The sequence below is a fragment of the Giraffa tippelskirchi genome, chromosome 4, assembly GCF_054371585.1.
Source record: "Giraffa tippelskirchi isolate mGirTip1 chromosome 4, T2T-mGirTip1v1.2.pri, whole genome shotgun sequence".
In the NCBI taxonomy this organism is placed as follows: domain Eukaryota; kingdom Metazoa; phylum Chordata; class Mammalia; order Artiodactyla; family Giraffidae; genus Giraffa; species Giraffa tippelskirchi.
The window spans coordinates 199,143,291-199,162,076 of NC_137278.1; the positions used below are offsets into that span (position 1 = coordinate 199,143,291).

General features: G+C 50.0%; 1 protein-coding gene across 7 annotated transcripts in view; it reads left to right on the forward strand.

The window, feature by feature from the left end:
- Nucleotides 1–18,764, forward strand: part of CRACR2A (calcium release activated channel regulator 2A) — a 152,845-nt gene extending 134,081 nt beyond the window's left edge. For 3 of the 7 annotated variants that reach the window (XM_081593894.1, XM_081593893.1, XM_081593895.1), the window contains exon 16: nucleotides 4,226–4,787. In XM_081593894.1, coding sequence (XP_081450020.1) covers nucleotides 4,226–4,339 — 114 coding nt within the window. In that variant the 3' untranslated portion in view covers nucleotides 4,340–4,787. Of the gene's footprint in view, nucleotides 1–4,225; nucleotides 4,788–8,356; nucleotides 8,459–11,076; nucleotides 11,154–12,853; nucleotides 17,085–18,234 lie in introns of those variants that run through there. The other 4 variants (XM_081593890.1, XM_081593891.1, XM_081593892.1 and 1 more) reach the window with 3 other exon arrangements.
- The last annotated feature ends 22 nt before the right edge of the window (nucleotides 18,765–18,786 follow it).

Below are 18,786 nucleotides of genomic sequence, written 5' to 3' on the forward strand. Positions count from 1 at the left end.
CCCTTATGGCAGAAAGTGAGGAAGAACTAAAGAGCCTCTTGATGAAGGTGAAGGAGGAGAGTGAAAAAGTTGGCTTAAAGCTCAACGTTCAGAAAACTAAGATCATGGCATCTGGTCCCATCACTTCATGGGAAATAGATGGGGAAACAGTGGAAACAGTGTCAGACTTTACTTTTTTGGGCTCCAGAATCACTGCTGATGGTGACTGCAGCCATGAAATTAAAAGACACTTACTCCTTGGAAGGAAGGTTATGGCCAAACTAGATAGCATGTTTAAAAGCAGAGACATTACTTTGCCAACAAAAGTCCGTCTAGTCAAGGCTATGGTTTTTCCAGTGGTCATGTATGGATGTCAGAGTTGGACGGTGAAGAAAGCTGAGCGCCGCAGAATTGATGCTTTTGAACTGTGGTGTTGGAGAAGACTCTTGAGAGTCCCTTGGACTGCAAGGAGATCCAATCAATCCATCCTAAAAGAGATCAATCCTGGGTGTTCATTGGAAGGTCTGATGTTGAAGCTGAAGCTCCAATACTTTGGCCACCTCATGCGAAGGGTTGACTCATTGGAAAAGACCCTAATGCTGGGTAGGATTGGGGGCGGGAGGAGAAGGGGACAACAGAGGATGAGATGGTTGGATGGCATCACCGACTCGATGAACATGGGTTTGGGTAGACTCCGGGAGTTGGTGATGGACAGAGAGGCCTGGCGTGCTGCAATTCATGGGGTCGCGGAGAGTCGGACACGACTGAGCGACTGAACTGAACTGAACTGAACTGAACCTGGTGGTTTTCAAACTTTCCTCCTTGGAGCCCGGAAATCAGGCTGACCTTTCCCATGGCCAGAGATGGTCAAGGAAAGGTGATGGTCACACATATGGACCCCCTACCCCCACCTTGGAGTCCTTCTATATTGTTAAATATTTTTCTTTTGATTGCTTATTTATTTTTATTTTAGTTTTTGGCCGTGCCACACAATATGAAGGATCTTAGTTCCCCAAACAGGGATTGAACCTGTGTCTCCTGCATTTGAAATGCAATCAGAACTACTGGACGGCCAGGAAATTCCCCGTCTTTCAGTTTTGTGCACTGGAGTCTTGACTATGATTTTGTTAGGCAAGAGGGTTTCCCTTTGAAAACCATGAATGTAATGCAGCCATCTCAAATGAAGAAATTGAGATCAGGACCTCTTCAAAGTCACCCGTTCTTTCCCCAGCCACAGACGTTTAATTGCACCCCATATCAAAATTTTGGTAAACACACAGTGGGGTTTCTGCACACACCAAACTGGAGGGTGTGGAACTTTCAGATTCCAGGCAGGGGGCAGATAGTACTACGCTTTTTTGAGTAAGGGACTTGAGCATCCGTGGGTTTTGGTACCCTCAGAGGTCCTGGCACCTATTCCTTGCAGATACAGAGAAAGTTCTGGGAAAAGGCAATGCAGATAATCTGGGATTAGGAAGGATGGATGGAGAGAAATTTACAGAATTGTGCTCTCTGCATTAGTAGGAGCTGGGGTTTCTAAGGCCCCTGTTTTGCAGAGAGCCTGGATCTAGCCAGGAAGTGGCACATCAGATTGAATTTGGAGGTGGTGGTGGAGGTAAAGAAACGTCAGAAGGTCTGATGCTGGGAAAGACTGATGACAAAAGGAGAAGAAGGCAGCAGGGGATGAGATAGTTAGATAGCATCACCAACTCAATGGACATGAATCTGAGCAAACTCCAGGAGATTGTGAAGGACAGAGGAGCCTGGCGTGCTGCAGTTCATGGGGTCGCAGAGAGTCAGACACGACTTAGCGACTGAACGACAACAACATCGTCACAGCTTGAAGGCTGAGTTCGGTCATTCTGCACAAAGCTGGGTGGAGCACTGTGTGATTAGCCTGTTCCTGCCCGGGGTAGGCCTGGATAGCATCACTTGCGTGCACCCCAACAGAGCCACCCACGGAAGCAAAGCTGAGATGGCAGATCCATCTGTGGCTAACTCAGAATTACCCATATGTGGACGGGGCTTCTCTCTGTAATTTGTGGTTTGCATTCTCCTGCTTTGAGCTTTGAACAGAAGGTACAGGTAAACCTGAAAAGATGATTCCAAACCTGAATGAATGTGAAGATTACTTATGGAGCTTTCAGCCAAAACAGATACCAGGGCCTTCTCTCCCAAAGAGAATGATCCAGAACCTGGAAATCTGAACAACAACAAAAGCAAAGGTCCCCCAGGTGGTTTTGATCCTTAGCCTCCATGGTTTCCAGCCTAAACCAGTGGCTTCTCAAACTCTAATATGCATAGTCTCCTGGAGACAGTGTTAAAATATGGATCCTGGGTCAGCAGGTGTGGTCTGGGGCCCCAGATTCTGCATTTCTAGCAAGTTCTAAGGAGCCAATGCTGCTGGGCCAGGGACCCCACTTTGAGAAGCAAGATTCTAAATCCTTCTCAAAGACATGTGTGCTCCTTCAGCAAGAATTTGAGGGGTGTGGCCTGTGTGCTCAGCATGTCCCGGGCACACTGGAGGACCCGGTTTGGTGGCCCTGGATTTCATGGGCAGGTGCCAGAGGCTATGTCAGGTGGCAGGGGTGTGTTAAAGATGTGGAAAGGTGGCACTGGAAATGCAGTTGATCTCAAGGTTCTTGAAAAGCTAAGTTGTTCTGCCTTGGCAACCAGCCACCAGAGATATCAGGTGATGGATGAAACCTTGACACCTACTTGGGTCGGAGAGGCACTGAACATAAGCAGCACTCAGTATGGTGGCGCCCCTCCAATTCCCATGGCATTCCACCAGCCAGCACCCCCGCCCAGAGGAGGGAGGGCGGAGAGGGAGCGTTAGTAACAGCCTTTGGGTTCAGAAGCCTTATTATGAAGTGAATGGTGGCCAGCTGTTTCCAGCGCCCCTTCCCCCCTCAGTCTGAACGCTGTACCGGAGGAAAGGGCTGAGATTATACACGGCAAAGCCTGGCTCCTGGATGAGGTCGCCTGGGGTGAGAACAGCTGCTAGGGAGGAGTGGAGTTCCCTGAAAAGGACCTTGTCACCATCTCAGCTCAGCCACAGCCTGGCTCTACAACATGGGCCAGTCACTCAGTGAAGGAGTGGATGGGATGCTCTGGCCCTCTCGTTCTACTGGGGCTGGCCCTTGACTCTCTGGGGGAGCCAAGATGGAACATGTAGACGAGAGGACTCTGGTGATCCTTCCAGCCCAGACGAAACTAAATGCCTTGGGTGAAGAGAAAGGACCTCTGCCCTGCTTTATGAGGTGTCCTGCCCAGGTCCCTTCCATCTTTACCTGGCCTGCAGGCCTCCTGCAGAAGAGGCCAAAGCTGGACCCAGACACACTCTGTGAGGATCCTCCCGCTGTCTTACCTTTCCTGTGCACCTATGGGAAATCGCAGCCGTTAGACCTTCCTGCCACCTCAGCGTCCCCGACCCATCTGACCCTCATGTCCGCTGCATGGGACTCCTTTAACCAGTCCAGTCTAGAGGAGAAACTGGACGGGATCTAAGGGCCCTGTTTTTAGCCCGTGAAGCACCCTGGACATCTGAAAACTTTGGGCCTGAATCGGATCAAGAAAATAGGATTTGGTTCAGGCCTGATGAAAACTCTTGAGTAAGGAGATCACACCAGTCAAACCTAATCAACCCTGAACTTTGACTGGAAGGACTGATGCTGAAGCTCCAATACTTTGGCCAACTGATGCGAAGAGCCAGTTCATTTGAAAAGACCTCGATGCTGGGAAAGATTGAGGCCAGGAGGAGAATGGGGCGACAGAGGATGAGATGGTTGGACGGCATCACCAACTCAATGCATGTGAGTTTGAGCAAGTTCCGGGAGATCGTGAAGAACAGGGAAGCTTGGTGTACTGCAGTTCACGGGGTTGCAAAGAGTCAGACACAACTTAGTGACCAAACAACAAGCCCAATGGGGCTTCCCTGGTGGCTCAGTGCTAAAGAACCCACCTGCCAATGCAGGAGTCATGAGTTCGATCCCTGGGTGGAGAAAATCCCCTAGAGGAGGGCATAGCAACTCACTCTAGTATTCTTGCCTAGAGAATCCCATGGACAGAGGAGCCTGGCAGGCTACAGTCCATGGAGCTACAAAGAGTTGGACGTGACTTAGCAACTGAAAACAACAACACAAGCCAGATAGGCTAGTATTTCTCCTGAATCCAGATTGCTGGTCCCCAGTGCCCACAGTCCTGGTACACTAACTTCTTGTTTGGATCTTTCTGTTACCCCCAGAGCTCTGTCCCGTGCAGCCTGTGCGTCAAGAAAGTAGCATCTGAACCAAGTCATCAACCAGCAAGACCAGTGAATCTGAGCTGGAATAAAACCATAGAGATTAATGTCACATAGGCTCTTTGCCTTACAGCTGAGAAATCCTGAGATGCAGAGAGAAGTGACTTGTCAGAGGATCCGCAGCCGGTCGGGCGGCACAGCCAGGGCTGGAATCTGAGGTCTGCTCCCGCGCTCTGCTCCTTCCTCATCACACGGCCCCGGTTACACCTGCTCCTGAGAAATAGATGTTCATCTCCTTCCGGCCCTTCCGGCTTCCATCTCAAAGCAGAACAGCTCTGCGGGTCTCCGCTCCCCTCCTGGACAACTGGCTGTCTGTCACTCTGTGATCTTTGTCGCCAGTGACAATGTATAGCACTTGGCAAAAAATAGCAGCTTGATTTTTTTCCCCCCTGTTCCAAGTTGAGCTCAAAGTGCTGGCAGTTTAGAACGAACTACACAAATAAATCTTGTTTTGACTCATCATCTGGAGGGGGAGGAGGGGTTGGATAAATATGGAAACCCCCAAGATATAATTTTTCAGTCTTTTTTTTTTTTCTTAGCATAACTGCGTGCTTTAATGTGTTAAGATTTTTTTTTCCTGCCTCTGGAGAAATACAGCACTCGCCTGGCTAAGTGCTTTTTCTTGCCTTCCAGCAAATAGATATTAACACACATACACACACACACACACACACACTCTCTCTCTCTCTCACACACACACACACACACAGAGCTACCAACCAAATGCAACAGCTACACGTCCTAAGCTTGCTCTGAGTTGACAGTTCCTGTAAGTTAAAGTCAGAGAAGGAGAATATTTGAATTTCAACAAGTCTGTCTTCCAAGAATTTCAAGTTTAGAGAAAAGTAACTGAATGGCGGAAGATAGAGAGAGGCTTCTGAGGACAGCGGGAGGATGGACACCAGTGCTGAAACCCACCTCCCCGCTCAGGGAGTAGGGAGAGGAGAGAGGAGGGAGCTGGACAGGTCCCATGAGAGCCACAGCAGAGCTGGACAGGGCCTGGAGGGCCTGCCCAGAGACTGTGCCCAGCCGACCACTCCTTCCCTCCAACCTGGGGTGCCCTCGTGACTTTGTGAAAGTGAAAGTGACAGTCGCTCAGTTGTATCCGACTCTTTGCGACCCCAGGGACTGCAACCCACCAGGCTCCTCTGTCCATGGAATTCAGCAGGCAACAATACTGGAGTGGGTTGCCATGCCCTCCTACAGGGGATCTTCCAGACCCAGGGATCGAACCTGGGTCTCCTGTGTTGTAGGTAGATTCTTTACCGTCTGAGCTGCTAGGGAAGCCCCATGTGACCTTACCAACATCTATAGAAATGCCCACAGACATGGGGTGACTGCAGACATAGGCACTGAAGGAGGTGCTCCTCAGACTTTCAAAAGGAAGTATCACTTCATCTGGTGGGTCATTAAGAGCATCTTTGTTCAAGCAGTGGGCAGACAGGCCAACACCTAGTTGGGTAGGTGAATGACATAAAGTGTAGGCAGAGGGCTCAAGTGTTGAGGTTCAAGTCAGAGAGGACCATGAGACCCCAGCCCAGCCCCAGCCCCTCCCATGTTGGAAACGGATCTAGGGTGGGGTGAGGACACCCGGCTGCCCGTGATGGGTAGCACGCACCTTACGTATGTTCTGACTATTTTTTTGCCGCATCTTTGGAGATAGGCCTAGTTCTCCTACATCGCAGGGCCCACGGAGGAGAAGTGAGGGGCCAGAGAGTTTGTATAGGAAGACACTGAAAAGAACGGAAACCACCGCTCCAGCTGGGGCCTGGGCTGTTTTTTTTTCCTGCTCTTTCTAAACTCTTTCATCTTTATTTTTATTTTTTAGCCAGGAATCACTTTAGGAAAGAAGGCCACCTCTCCTTTTTCAGGGGCAGCTCTGCTGCTCGTGGTGCAGGTGCTAGGCTGCCTGTTCCTACCTCACCCCATTTGGTCATTCAGGATCCAAGGAGAAAAACAAGCCATTTCTCATAACAATATCAGACTCCAGGCTAGAATCTCACCCTGAGATTTCAAGTCTGATGCTCTTATTTTCAGAGAGTTTCCACATCAAGAAATCCCACCAGCCTTAAGTCATTCCTCACACATCCATCTACAAATATCCCTCGCGTGTGCTCCAAACAGCAAGTCTTTTGGCTCGTTTTCCTACTTCTTCCTCTTTTGTTCTGTTTCTGCGAAAAACTGCACGAGTTTCTGTGGCACAAAACAGGTGAGACTGTGGGGCGTCCTTGGTCCCCAAAGTCTGGTTAAGAGGGAGTCTCGTGGACCATGCATGCAGCCATGAGTATTTCTTACTGGCAGATAACTGGAATATGACGGAGCCCGCCCAGCACATCCACCACCACGTGCACAAGTCAATCTACTTCTGATGTCTCAGAAGACACTGTAAGATCTTGGAGTGCCTTGAGTCATCATTCCAAAGGTTCATTACCGTCTCACCATGGATATGCAGAAATACTGCCTTTAGAGAGTTCTGGTTAAACAGACAGTAGATAGCAGAGGGGCTTCTCAGGTGGCTCAGTGGTAAAGAACCCGCCTGCCAATGCAGGAGACCCGGTCCCTGGGTTGGGAAGCTCCCCTGGAGAAGGAAATGGCAACCCACTCCAGTATTCTTGCTTGGAGAACCCCATGGACAGAGGAGCCTGGCAGGCTATAGTCCATGGGGTCACAAAGAGTGGGATAGGACTTTGCTCCTGAATAGCAACAAAGTAGCAGAGAGGTCATTGGAAATAAGAACTTAGAGCCAAGGATTTGAGAAAGGTGATCCATATACTAAAGGATGGGTCCTCATAACACTGACTTTACTGGATGTTATTTTGGATTCTCTGAGCTCTAACGTTCTCATTTAATCAATGAGAATTTTTTCACTACTGAGCTGCAATACAAAGGAATGTGTAGACTGAGGAACCAGGGAGGCTTCATTTCAAATGTGATGACATTTAAACTCAAACGGATGTCCTGTAAAAGGGACCGTGGACATTTGCTTGACAGGGTCTAGGGTAAGACAGCTGAACTGTTGGCGACACTGTTACCACTGGCTGACTTCTGGAATCCCACAGCTCTCTCTACTTTGTGAAACACAGAGCTGCAGTGAATAACTAGTTGTTACCAAATAATGATTAAAAGCCCCTAATTAAATATCTCACAAAACAAAAATAACAACCTGAATGAATGTGAACATTACCATATTGACTCAGTCTCTGTGTGTCTTGGAGCCCTTGGGGTACAGAGACCCTGGGGTGCAGGAACTCTAGGGTACAGGGAACCTGGGGAGCAAGGACCCTGGAGTGCAAAGAGCTTGGAAGTGTGGGGAGCCTGGGATGCAGAGACCCTGGAGTGCAGGGATCCTGGGGTGCAAGTCCCCAGCTGATACATCACAGCTGCTGGAGGAGTAAGTAGGGTTGAGCCCTCGAATTAACCTGTTCTTCTGGCCCATGAACTGTGGGTGCTCCAGCCCCCATTCTTCTTGATTGGGACTTCTTCAGAGCCAGGGCACCCAGGACAGGGATCCCCATGGGGTGACCTCCAGGGAAGCACACGACAGCCATGTATCGGGCACTATGGGCTCAGGACCATGAATTGGACCGGACCCATCCTTTGAGGAGCAATGTGCCAAGTTCAAGGTCCCTGGAGGTGCCACTGCTGGTGGCATAGCCCCTGGACCACCTCCTAAACCCATCACAGTAAACTCCTTGTTCATCCGGTCATGTTGACCAAATCTGGTCACCCGGGAATGCCCGTGGGGGCTGTGCACAGACCCTTATTTTATCAGCATCAGCTGTGCCCTCGTTCTGCCCCATCTAGGACCCGAGGAGCAGCCTGGAGGGGGGGTTCCCTGCACAGAGGACTGGGATGCACCAGAGGCAGCCTCAGGCACTCACAGAAGCCCAGCAAACTGAGGCCCTGAGAGACCGAGGTCCCCTCTCCGCTTTGGGGTGACTGTCTTATCACCCGACCTCTGTGGCAGCAGAGAGTTCACAAGCCAGTTTGAGTCTTTTCAGCCAATGTTTTCACCTGCCCTTCCAGGTTCTCCTTAAAGATATATCTCTCAGTTGGGGATTATCTTTTCCACAGGAAGCTGTGGGAGACCGCATTCCTGTTCTTCTGCTGGGGAACAAAATTGACAACGAGAAAGAGCGGGAAGTGCCGCGGGGCCTGGGAGAGCAGCTGGCCAAGGTGAGGGGCGAGCATCCGTCTCTCTGGATGGGGAGGGAATCCGAGGGGGGTCGGGCATGTGCCCCAGAGCCGGGCTGGTATCCTCCTTGGGGAGGCCCCTGGGAAGGAAGCAAGCGGGCCGGATGGTGTCCTGGCATCGGGGGGCAGTCCAGCTGTGTGCACGTGGAATTTTGTGAAGAGAACCAAGGTTGCAGAACAGACTTGCCTCGAGTATGGGGAATTTCCCAAATCCTATTCCTTGGAACTCAGAATTATGAATCCTTAGAGGCTGCAGCTGCACACACACTTAGTCTTGTCTGACTTTCATGACCCCGTGGACTGTAGCCACCAGGCTCCTCTGTCCATGGGATTCTTCAGGCAAGACCACTGGAATGAGTTGCCATTTCCTCCGCCAGGGGGTCTTCCCAACCCAGGGATCGAAGGCCAGTCTGCCTGTGTCTCCCGAATCTGCCTGCGATGCAGGAGATGCAGGCAGATTCTTTACCTACTAAGCCATTGGGGAAGCCCAAACCCTCCGCTAGGAGAAGGTTCCTTATTTCAGGCCCCCAGCTGATCCCTGAGTCCCATCCATCTGTGTTTCTTGACTTGGTCACCTTCACAGATGACGCGCTCACTCCCTGCCAGGCAGGGTGCTCTTCCTTGGAGTATGTTCTTCCTGTTAGAGCATTCCTCCTTCCCATCAAGACTGAGCTTCTAAGCTGCAGACTCCAGACAAGCTCAGGGCAGGCCCTGCAAAGCCAACCATTAAAATAAGCACCAGCCCCCTCGCCCAAGCAGAGAAGCAACGTGACTTGAAGGAAATCAGGCAGCAACACAAACCACACTCGCTCTTGGCAGCCTGCTTTCCCTCGGAGGAGATTCTGGGAACGGTCTGTGGAGCTAGTACTCTGCAACACCAGGATTCCATAAGTCTTGGTGTGCTTCCTCTAGGCAGGGACTTACGGCCTCTGGGGCTGGGCAGGCAGGCACAGGGGTGAGATTCTCAGGAGGAGGAGGAGGAAGGTCCCGCAGCTGTGTGGTCAGTGGGCAGCTGCATCTCCCTGGGCCACATCTGCAATTCCCAGTCCAAAGAGCTCCAAACACAAAGGTTTTTTTTTGCATTTCATTTGTCAGAAGAACCTGACCAGGACTGCAATTGGGGCTATTTATGGTTTTTGTTTACTTCACTTTGAATGAATATTCAAATGTTTCACGTGAAGAAATATTAATATATTTGATTATAGGGTGCTGTTGTATATCCACAGAGGCTATTATGTAACATATATTATGGACAAGCATTATCTTTCTTGTCCTTATTTCTGGGCTTTCCTAGTGGCTCAGATGGTAAAGAATCTGCCTGCAATGCGGGAGACCCAGGTTTCACCCCTGGGTCTGGAAGACCCCTGGATAAAGGAATGGCAACTCACTGTAGTATTTTTGCCTGGAGAATGCCATGGACAGAGGTTACAGTCCATGGGGTTGCGAAGAGTTGGACACGACTGACCGGCTAACACTGTTATCTTTTTAAAACTTAAAATTTCTGGATTCCGAAATACACCTGGATCTAAAGATTTTGATTAACAAACTGCAGGTCTGCATTTTTATCATTCTATTTTATTTTTCTTTCTTTCTGTAAGTGCAAAAAAGAGAAGGCTCAGAGAAGTTAAGTGATCCGTTCAGTTATCACCCATCCTCAGTGATGGGGTTCGGTCTTGAAGCTAAGGAGCAAATCATGTCTTCCAGTTCTAGGTCTACGTGTTCCCCTCACCCCCACCATGGAACCTTCATCCTTCCATGGACTGAAGGGGAGTCAGGACTGGACAGAGGTGTGCAGGGACCAGACCAGGTGAAGGCAGAGGATGGAGCTGGGCCAGCATTCTTGGGGCCTCCTGATCTGTGGCTATGGATGCATTTGCACCCAGCTGTCTGTCCCCCAGGGGGTCAGCCTCCAGGGCTCCTGCCAGATGCCATTAGCATTGTCGTTAACAAAGCAGGAAGCCCATTAATGGGAGTGATAAATGGAATAGGATGAGCCTTGGCCAAGCCCCGTGTCCCCACACTTACAGACCACCCTCTGCCTGGTGAGGGATGGATGGTTGTCCTGTGGTCTCAGGGTCCTGTACCCCAGGGCCAACAGCACGGGCAGCCGGAGTGTTCGTTAACTAGTATATGAATTATTAATAACTGTGCCTGTGTGCCAGGGAGAGCGAGCTGCCGGGAGCCTGGTGGAGATCTGAACAGGCTCACCCACCATTTGTACCCTCTCGAGCCTCAGTTTCCCTGCCTGTAAAGCAGGAAGGATGCTGCCCGCCCTGGCCTCTATCTGAGTCTTGGCCTGCATCGCAGGCTGATGTGAGAAGAAAAAGGAGCCCGTACACCCCAGACAGCAATTCCAGAAAGTGTGAAGCACTAAGGCAGTGTGTTGTTTTATAGTTCTTATGGCTCCCCTGGGAGATGGTTCTGGAACCTGCATCCGTCAGGGAGCCCAAGGGACAGAACTCAGCTGGTACAGAGTGGGGAGGGCGCGCCAGGAAGTGAAGGTGTGGTGGGTGTAGACGGGCATTCTCCCCCCACCCAAGGCTCCCTCTGTCCCCCTAGCCCCACAATTCTCCTTCACGCCCTCTGTCCTCTGATTCCAGGAACACAACCTGATCTTCTACGAATGCAGTGCCTATTCCGGTCACAACACGCAAGAGTCCGTGCTCCATCTGGCCAGGTAATGAGATGCTACTCAGCAGGTCCCTCCGTCTGCCTAAACCCCCTCTGTCTGTCTGAGCCATCTGGGTAGAGGGGCTGAAGCCTTAGGCCTTTGTGTGGGATCCCAGGGTCAGGGACAGACCTCTGAAACACAATGACAAAAAGAGAGCCTCTTTGCCTGTCACCTGCCCCCACCCCACCCCACCCCACCCCCACCCCCACTGCAGTCTTTGTCTTCTGAGTCTTAAAGGCTGCCTGCCATTTCCCGGAGATCCTCTTTTTAAATGCAAATGCTTTGGGAAAGGTCAGATCACAGGTCCCTCAAGGCTGCCTAATGTTTTAGCAAGGATTAGTTGGCAGCCAGCTGGCTTATACTGTGGACTCCTGTTGAAGGGGGAGGGGAGCCAAGGAGAGGGGCTGCAATGGGGGACACAGAGGTACCCTAGAAGACAGCGCTCAAAGGACTGGTGCTGTAAGCCTCTACCTACACCAAGGTTAAGGAAACAGGACCACACAGGCCCCAGTCTCAATCCTTGGGCATTCACTCATTCATCTGTCTAGACATCCATCCATTGTTCCATCCATCCCTTCATCCCTTCATCCCTCACTCCATCCCTCCATCCATCCATCCATCTGTCCATCCACCCACCCACCCATCAACCCATCCATCCATCCATCCACCCATCCATCCATCCATCCCTCCATCCCTCCATCCATCCATCCATCCATTTGTCCATCCACCCAGCAGATACTGATTAGTGCTTATGTCATGCTGAGCATTCATTCTGGAGCATCTAAAAGGTATATTTTTTTTAATAACTAAGAGCACAGAATAACTTATTTGATGCACTGGAGACGTTGTGGAGTTATGGAAGACCTAGGGATTTATGGAGAAAACGCTAGGGTTTTTTTCTCTGCCACTGATTCCCAGGGCAAGTCGCCCTGCCTCCCAGGGTTTTGCCTCCAACATGGGAACATCCATCTTACCTTCTCTGCTCTTATGTTGTGAAAATCGGTAGAGATGCTTCTGGTGAAAGTTCTTGGAGAGTATAAAGCAGGGATAAGATCCCTGATACTATTTTTGATCCTTCACCTCTCATAGTTAATCTGGAGCTCTGGCCACATGGGAAGCCCCTCCATAAAGTTAATAACCAATAAATATAATGTTTGAGCTTCTGCTGGGTGCTGGGTACTATGATAAGCTTCAGAGACACAGAGACAAAGGATACAATCTCTGACATCAGCATCTCACTCTTTGCTGAGAAGCAGTGATGGAACTGTAACAGAGGAAGGACCCAAGTGCTACCAGGGGCACTTACATTATCAGCACCTGCGGGCTCCTCAAGGCCCATGAAGCACATGCCAAGGGTGTCCACTGGCATCCAGAGAACAGACTCCGAACCCAGACCGACATCCCAGCCTTGCCCAGTCCCATGTCTTTGACCTACAGGAAGCTGCCAGTCTGCCCTGCACAGTTGCCATGGCAACCTCAGTGCCAGGCTCCTAAGGGCAGGGCGGGGAGAAGGGAGGCAGAGAAGGCTGCCTGGAGGAGGTGTTGTGAAGGATCCATACTGATCACAACTCTAGCTTTACAAATCACAGTTGTGCACCGGTGCCCGCCCCAGGGGAGACTTGGAGCACTGTCTCTGATGCTCTTGGGAGGCTGGGTCCATCCCAGCAGCTCCTCTGCTGCTGACCCTCCTCCTTCCCCTCCCCCAGGATCCTCAAGGAGCAAGAAGACTCAGTGAGGGAAGACACCATTCAGGTTGACCGCCCTGCCAAGAAGAAAGCCTGCTGTGGCTGATACAGGCCTCCTAGGACTCCCACTCGGACCTGAGGCCACAGGACCGTCCTGCCTCCTGCACCCGGGCTCCTGCATGGGTGCCCCCACCAAGATCCACTGGGCCTTTGTCTCCATCGGCGATGGGCTCCCCACCACCATGGAAGGAAAGCGCAACCCCGAGGAGAGCTGCTCTCTGGACATCTCGGGGTCTTTCCCTCTCTTCTCTGTCTGGACCCAGGTGTCGCTTCCATCCTTCTTTCTCCCCTCTTCCATCCTTCTTTCTCCCCTCTTCCACCCTTCTTTCTCCCCCACCTTGGTTTCCTGGGGGAATGGACAGATGGGCTTTTCCAGAAAAGCCACCCCGTGCCTTCTCCGCCTCCCTTCTCCCCGCCCTGCCCTTAGGAGCCTGGCACTGAGGTTGCCATGGCAACTGTGCAGGGCAGACTGGCAGCTTCCTGTAGGTCAAAGACACGGGACTGGGCAATGCTGGGCTGTCGGTCCGGGCTTGGAGTCTGTTCTCTGGATGCTAGTGGACACCCTTGGCTTGTGCTTCATGGGCCTTGAGGTGCCTGCTGGTGCTGAGGCCATCAAACTGAGATACCTGCTTCCTGTTCCACCCCAGGGGACTTGCTCCTTCCCCAGCTTCAGGGCCTCTTCTCTCTCAGCAGCCGCCAGGCTTGTGTTTATCCTGGCGGGTTCTTTAGAGCTGTGCCTTACAAAAGCCACAGACTTCCTCCCCACCGCCCACCTGCTCCCCCGACTCCACAAGATGGACTGTGGGTGATAAATGTACTCCGGGGGTCAGGGAGTGGGCTGACCAACTGCTTAACTTTGACGAGGAGATGAAAGAAAACCTGGGCAACAAAACCAGCTGCTGCTAAACAGAGCGACCCTGTCTGAGGGTATCAGTAAGGTACACAGAGCCACGTAAAAGCCATTTTCTACATGTTTCTCAAAAATAGCTCTTCAATAATTGTACCTGCTGATTATTGGGGTAGATTGACAGGCAGGCAGGGAGGCCCAACATTGGGTCTGTAGTTACTGACTTCATTTTATTTTACTTTTCTAGATGGCTATATTTTTTTCAAGTGTGGCTGTGATGTTGACATTTGGGGGGTTCTGAGCAGTGAGCAGAGGGTAGCTGCTGGCTTCAGCACCTCTGTGACAGCCCCTGAACAGAGCACTTGGACGAAGGACACTGATCTGGGCTGGCGTGTGGTCCGGTTCGTTGGGTTCTGAGGTCTCAGCCCTTGGCAGCGCTCCAGCATCACTGACTAGCATCCAGAGCTGGTGAGGGCACTCTCACCCTGACTCTTGGAAGTTTGGAGGCAAAGATCATAAACATCACTGCCACTGACCATTCTAGGGCTAGTCCCCAGCCCCACATAGGAAAGTGGGTGATGTCCACATGCCATGGGGCATGCAGGAAGGGAGGGGACCGGAGGAGTCCGCAAGCCATGAAGATGGTTCAAGTAACCTGCACACAGCCAGCTGGGCGGGGTAGGGGACAGTCACTGGCCAAGAGCTCCCAAGGGTGTGCCTATGGCCTATGGCCTCCTGCCCAGCCAGGCCAGAGGGTCAGAGACCACAGGCCACAGGCAAGCACCAGCTTCCTTTGTTGAGGCCTTCTCTCCTGTCCACCTTTGTAGGCACCTGAGAGCCCCCGGAGGGTGGGCGACAAGAACCAGTGCTGAGTGCCAGGAGGCACCCAGGATCTTGAACAGTCCCACTCCCTCCTGGGGCCCCGTGGCATCAGTAACACAAGGGCTTTGGGGGGCTCTTCCTGCTCAGAGGGCTTGTGTTCATCATCTGACGGACTCTGGCCCCTGGCCCCAGTGTGGAGGGACTCACAAGAGGTCCTTTCCCTAAGAGAGGGGATTGCCAATGTCTTACTAGTGAGATGGGTCAGCAGCAGTGTCTGTATGTGATTGTATGTCTGTGTGTGTGCCTTTATCCACAGACCCTAGTCCCTAGCTTGGGTTTCGAGTAGGATGGGATGACCTTACTGCCTGGCCTTCCAGCCCGTAGGGTGAATCCTCACCAGTCGTCAAGGATCCAGGCAGAGAGAGGGGCAGGAAGGTGGTCAGGCCTCTGCAGCTCCCTTCTCCACGCTCACCTGAGAAAACATGGCATATGGGGACTTTGTAGAGACTCTGAGAACTTCCGTGTCCTCGGATCTCAGCTGCCCCTCTCCCCCCATTCCTTTAAAGCAACGCTGTTGGACACCAGCCCGGCCCGGAGCCTAGCACAGGGCATCAGCAAAGCCTCTAGCTGCAGCCCCTTGTGGCAGGAATAACTCTGAGCAAGTCGCTTAAGCAGCTTTCCTATGTGTCTGTGGACAGGAGGTTTCCACGTGGACCTCTAGGAGCGCTTTGGGTACCATGGGAGGCAGTGTAGGTGAAGTGCCCGGAACACATAGGTGCTGACAAGTAGGGGCTATTGTCATTGTCAGGGTCGAGTTTCCGCCCAGAACATTTGCCTCGCTTCGGTTTCAGGTTCAGCACCAGCTAACACTAAGCGTCGTCCCGTAACTGGGCGCCTCCCAGACACCACCTTGTTTTTGTTTCTGCTTGTCCGGCTCTTTCCTCGACTTCTGAGCTCGTGTCTGGTGTGACCTCCTGGTCCTGCCCATCTTTGTCTTGTGAGCTTCCTGGTTTCCCACTCAGACCGCATCCCACCACCACCTTCCCTCCCTGCCACGCTGCTCCCAGTGCTTACCCAGGGATGCCCTGTGCTTGTCACCATCCCTGGCCCCACGCTGGCTGCCCCCATTCTGACTGCTTGGGCTTCTCCCGGGTCTGCTGCTGCCTCTGCCCACGAACTCCGGCACCAAACCAACGCCCTGGTGGCTTAGCTCCTTGTCCAGCACTCATTTCCCCTTTGGGGTCTTTTCTGTTCCTCCTGGCTTTCTCCCACCTCTCCCCTGCCCTGTACTGCTCTTCCCGCACTGATCATACCTCTGCCCGATCTTGGACTCCCCTCCACCCTCTATAATTGTTTTGTCTTCCTGATGGTTTGACCCTCTATCATCATAAAATGTGCTTCTTTGTCTTCAGTCACAATTTTTGTATTAGAGACTGTCTTGTCTGATGTTAGTATGGCCACTCCAGCCCTTTTGGTTGATACATCTCCTGAATGGCATATCTTCTCTGTCATTTTACCTTTAACCTATTTGTGTCCTTGAATCTAAAGTGGCTCTCTTGTAGACAGCATGAAGATGGATTCATGTTTTCTTTTCTTCCAATCTCTGCCTTTTAATTGGAATGTTTAATCTGTTTATATTTAATGTGGTGGGTAAAGTACGATTTATGTCAACCATTTTGCTATTTCTGTATTTCATATGTCTTTTTTGTTCCTATATTCCTCCACTACTGCCTTCTTTTGTGTTATTTTCTAGTGTACAACTGTAATTCTCTTGTAATTTTATTTACAATGTGTAATTTATTTGTTTTCTTGGTGGTTGCCCCGAGGGTCGCCATTGATATCTCAATTTATTACAGTTTGGATTAATAATGACTTAATTCCAATAGTATAAAGAATTTATTCCTATATAATCCCATTCCACCTTCCTTTATGTTGTTATTATTATGAATTACATCTTTATACATTTTATGCCCATCAACATATATTTTTATTTGTTGTTTTATGTAGTTGTCTTTTAAGTCAGAAAAAAGGAGTTACAAATGAAAAATATGTTTATATCATCTTTATTTATGTAATTACTTTTACCAGTGCTCGTTATTTTTTCATGTTGATTGAAGTTGCTATCTAGTGTCCTTTATTTCTGTAGTAGTTCTTGTAGGGCAAGTCTGCTAGAGACACACTCTCAATTTTGTTTATCCAGAAATGTCTAATTTATCCTTCACTTTTAGAAGATAGTTTGACCAGATATAGAACATTTGATTGACTGACAAGGTTTCTTCCCTGTCAGTACTTTGACTTTACCATCCTGCTGTTTCTGGCCACCATGGTTTCTGATGAGAATCCAGCTGTTTATTTTATTAAGGATCATTTGTATGTGGTGAGTTGCTTCTTTTTGGCTGCTTTCAAAGCTCTTTGTCTTTCAATAGTTTGATTCTTACAGGTCTAGCAATAGAACCCTTTGAGTTTATTCTACATGCAGTTGGCTGAGTTTCTTGAATGTATAAATTAATTGCTTTCAACAAATTTGGGGAGTTTTGGTTATTATTTCTTTAAATAGGCTTTCTGCCCCTCTATCCCTCTCCCTTCCTTCTAGGACCCTATTATACATATATTGGCATACTTTATGGTACTCCACAGTTTTCTGAGGCTCTGTTCATTTTTCTTTTTTTTTTTAAAGTTGTGTTCCTAGGACTGGATAATCTCAATTGCCTTATCTTCAAGCCCAGTAATTCTTTCTTCTGCCTGCTCAGATATGATATCATGACCCTCTAGTGAATTTTTCATTGTACTTTTAGTGAATTTTATTATTGTCCTCATCAACTCCACAATTTCTGTTTGGTTCTTTTTTAATAATTTATGTCTTTTTATTGATACTCTCTATTTGGTGAGATATTATTCTTATGCTTCCCTTTAGTTATTTAGACATGGTTTCCTTTAGGTCTTTGAACATATTTTAGATAGCTGATTTACAGTTTCAAAGACTTCACAGTGGTAGCCATCTGCCCTGTGCACAGATCGAGCTTTGCTTGCCATCTCCTGCTGCTTTCCTTCCACGTCACCCAACATAACCGGGACTCTGGTCTCATTCCTTAGCCCCACCATGAACCTCCTCCACAAAGGCTTTCTTCTCTTCTGGATTGGAGGAGGACCCTAACATCCAAAGTTGTTTGGATCTGAGAAACCCTCCCTTCCACCGTGGGCTTCTGGCCACCCTGCTGGAGATGAGCTGCTCAAGGACATGTCCAGTTCCTTGGGGAAGTGAAGAGAGACCAGGGGTCCTCAGATAGTTGTCCCCTTCCTGCCAGGAATCCAGACATTCCACAAAGCTTCACTCACAAGGGACAGGTATAGGAAGATTGCAAATCAGAAGCTTATTTAAAAAGTAGTTTACTTACTTCAAAATCATGAAATCATAGTACATAAGCATACAAAACCCAAGACGTAAGTGGCCTGTTGCTGACAGGCCCTGGGTGTCCTGCATCGTGCCTTCCATAGTCTGGGGAACAGAAAGTGGCCCTTCAAATTCCAACCAACTCAGCCACAATCCATAGTTAAGAGCTATTCCCTCCCTCCTCATCCTGGGGTATGTGTCGGTGGGGAGGAGGTGGTGATGTTGGTAGGATTCGGGAGCCTTCTAAACCTCCCCACTTCCTATTAATGTTTCTATTAATAGACATACTGCTCCTCAGCCGTGGCAATAACAAAGAACATCGTAACTCCACGCTTCACACAACACAGTGCAGCCACTCAATCGAAGTGCCCTGCACAGGAAGAGCCTCCTGGAAGTGACGGGGTTTGGGAAGCCGTATGGTGCTCGGTAGAGGACCTAAAGTCAGTGTGGAAACTGAGCGGCATTGGGATAGGCTGGGCTACTTGTCGTCCATGGGCAGGACTGTGTCAGGTTCAAGGACTGACCCCTTCAGGGGGCCAGACTTTATCGGGGCTTTGGCTCTGATTCAGGAGCGGTCCTTGCAGGTTCTTGTCACAGCACCAGGAAAGTCCACTGCCCAAAATATAAGGACTCCTAGGACCGGTGAGGCCTGTGCTTTTATAATGAATTATAACTGGATCCATCTGACCTATAACAATAAATAATACACATAAAAGCACTGCACTGCTCATCAAAAATGCCCAAAGAACATGGACCGAGAGAATGGAATCTTTTTTGACTCGAAAAGAATTAAAACGTGGTACTCAAGGGGACTCATAATGAGTTTGGATCATG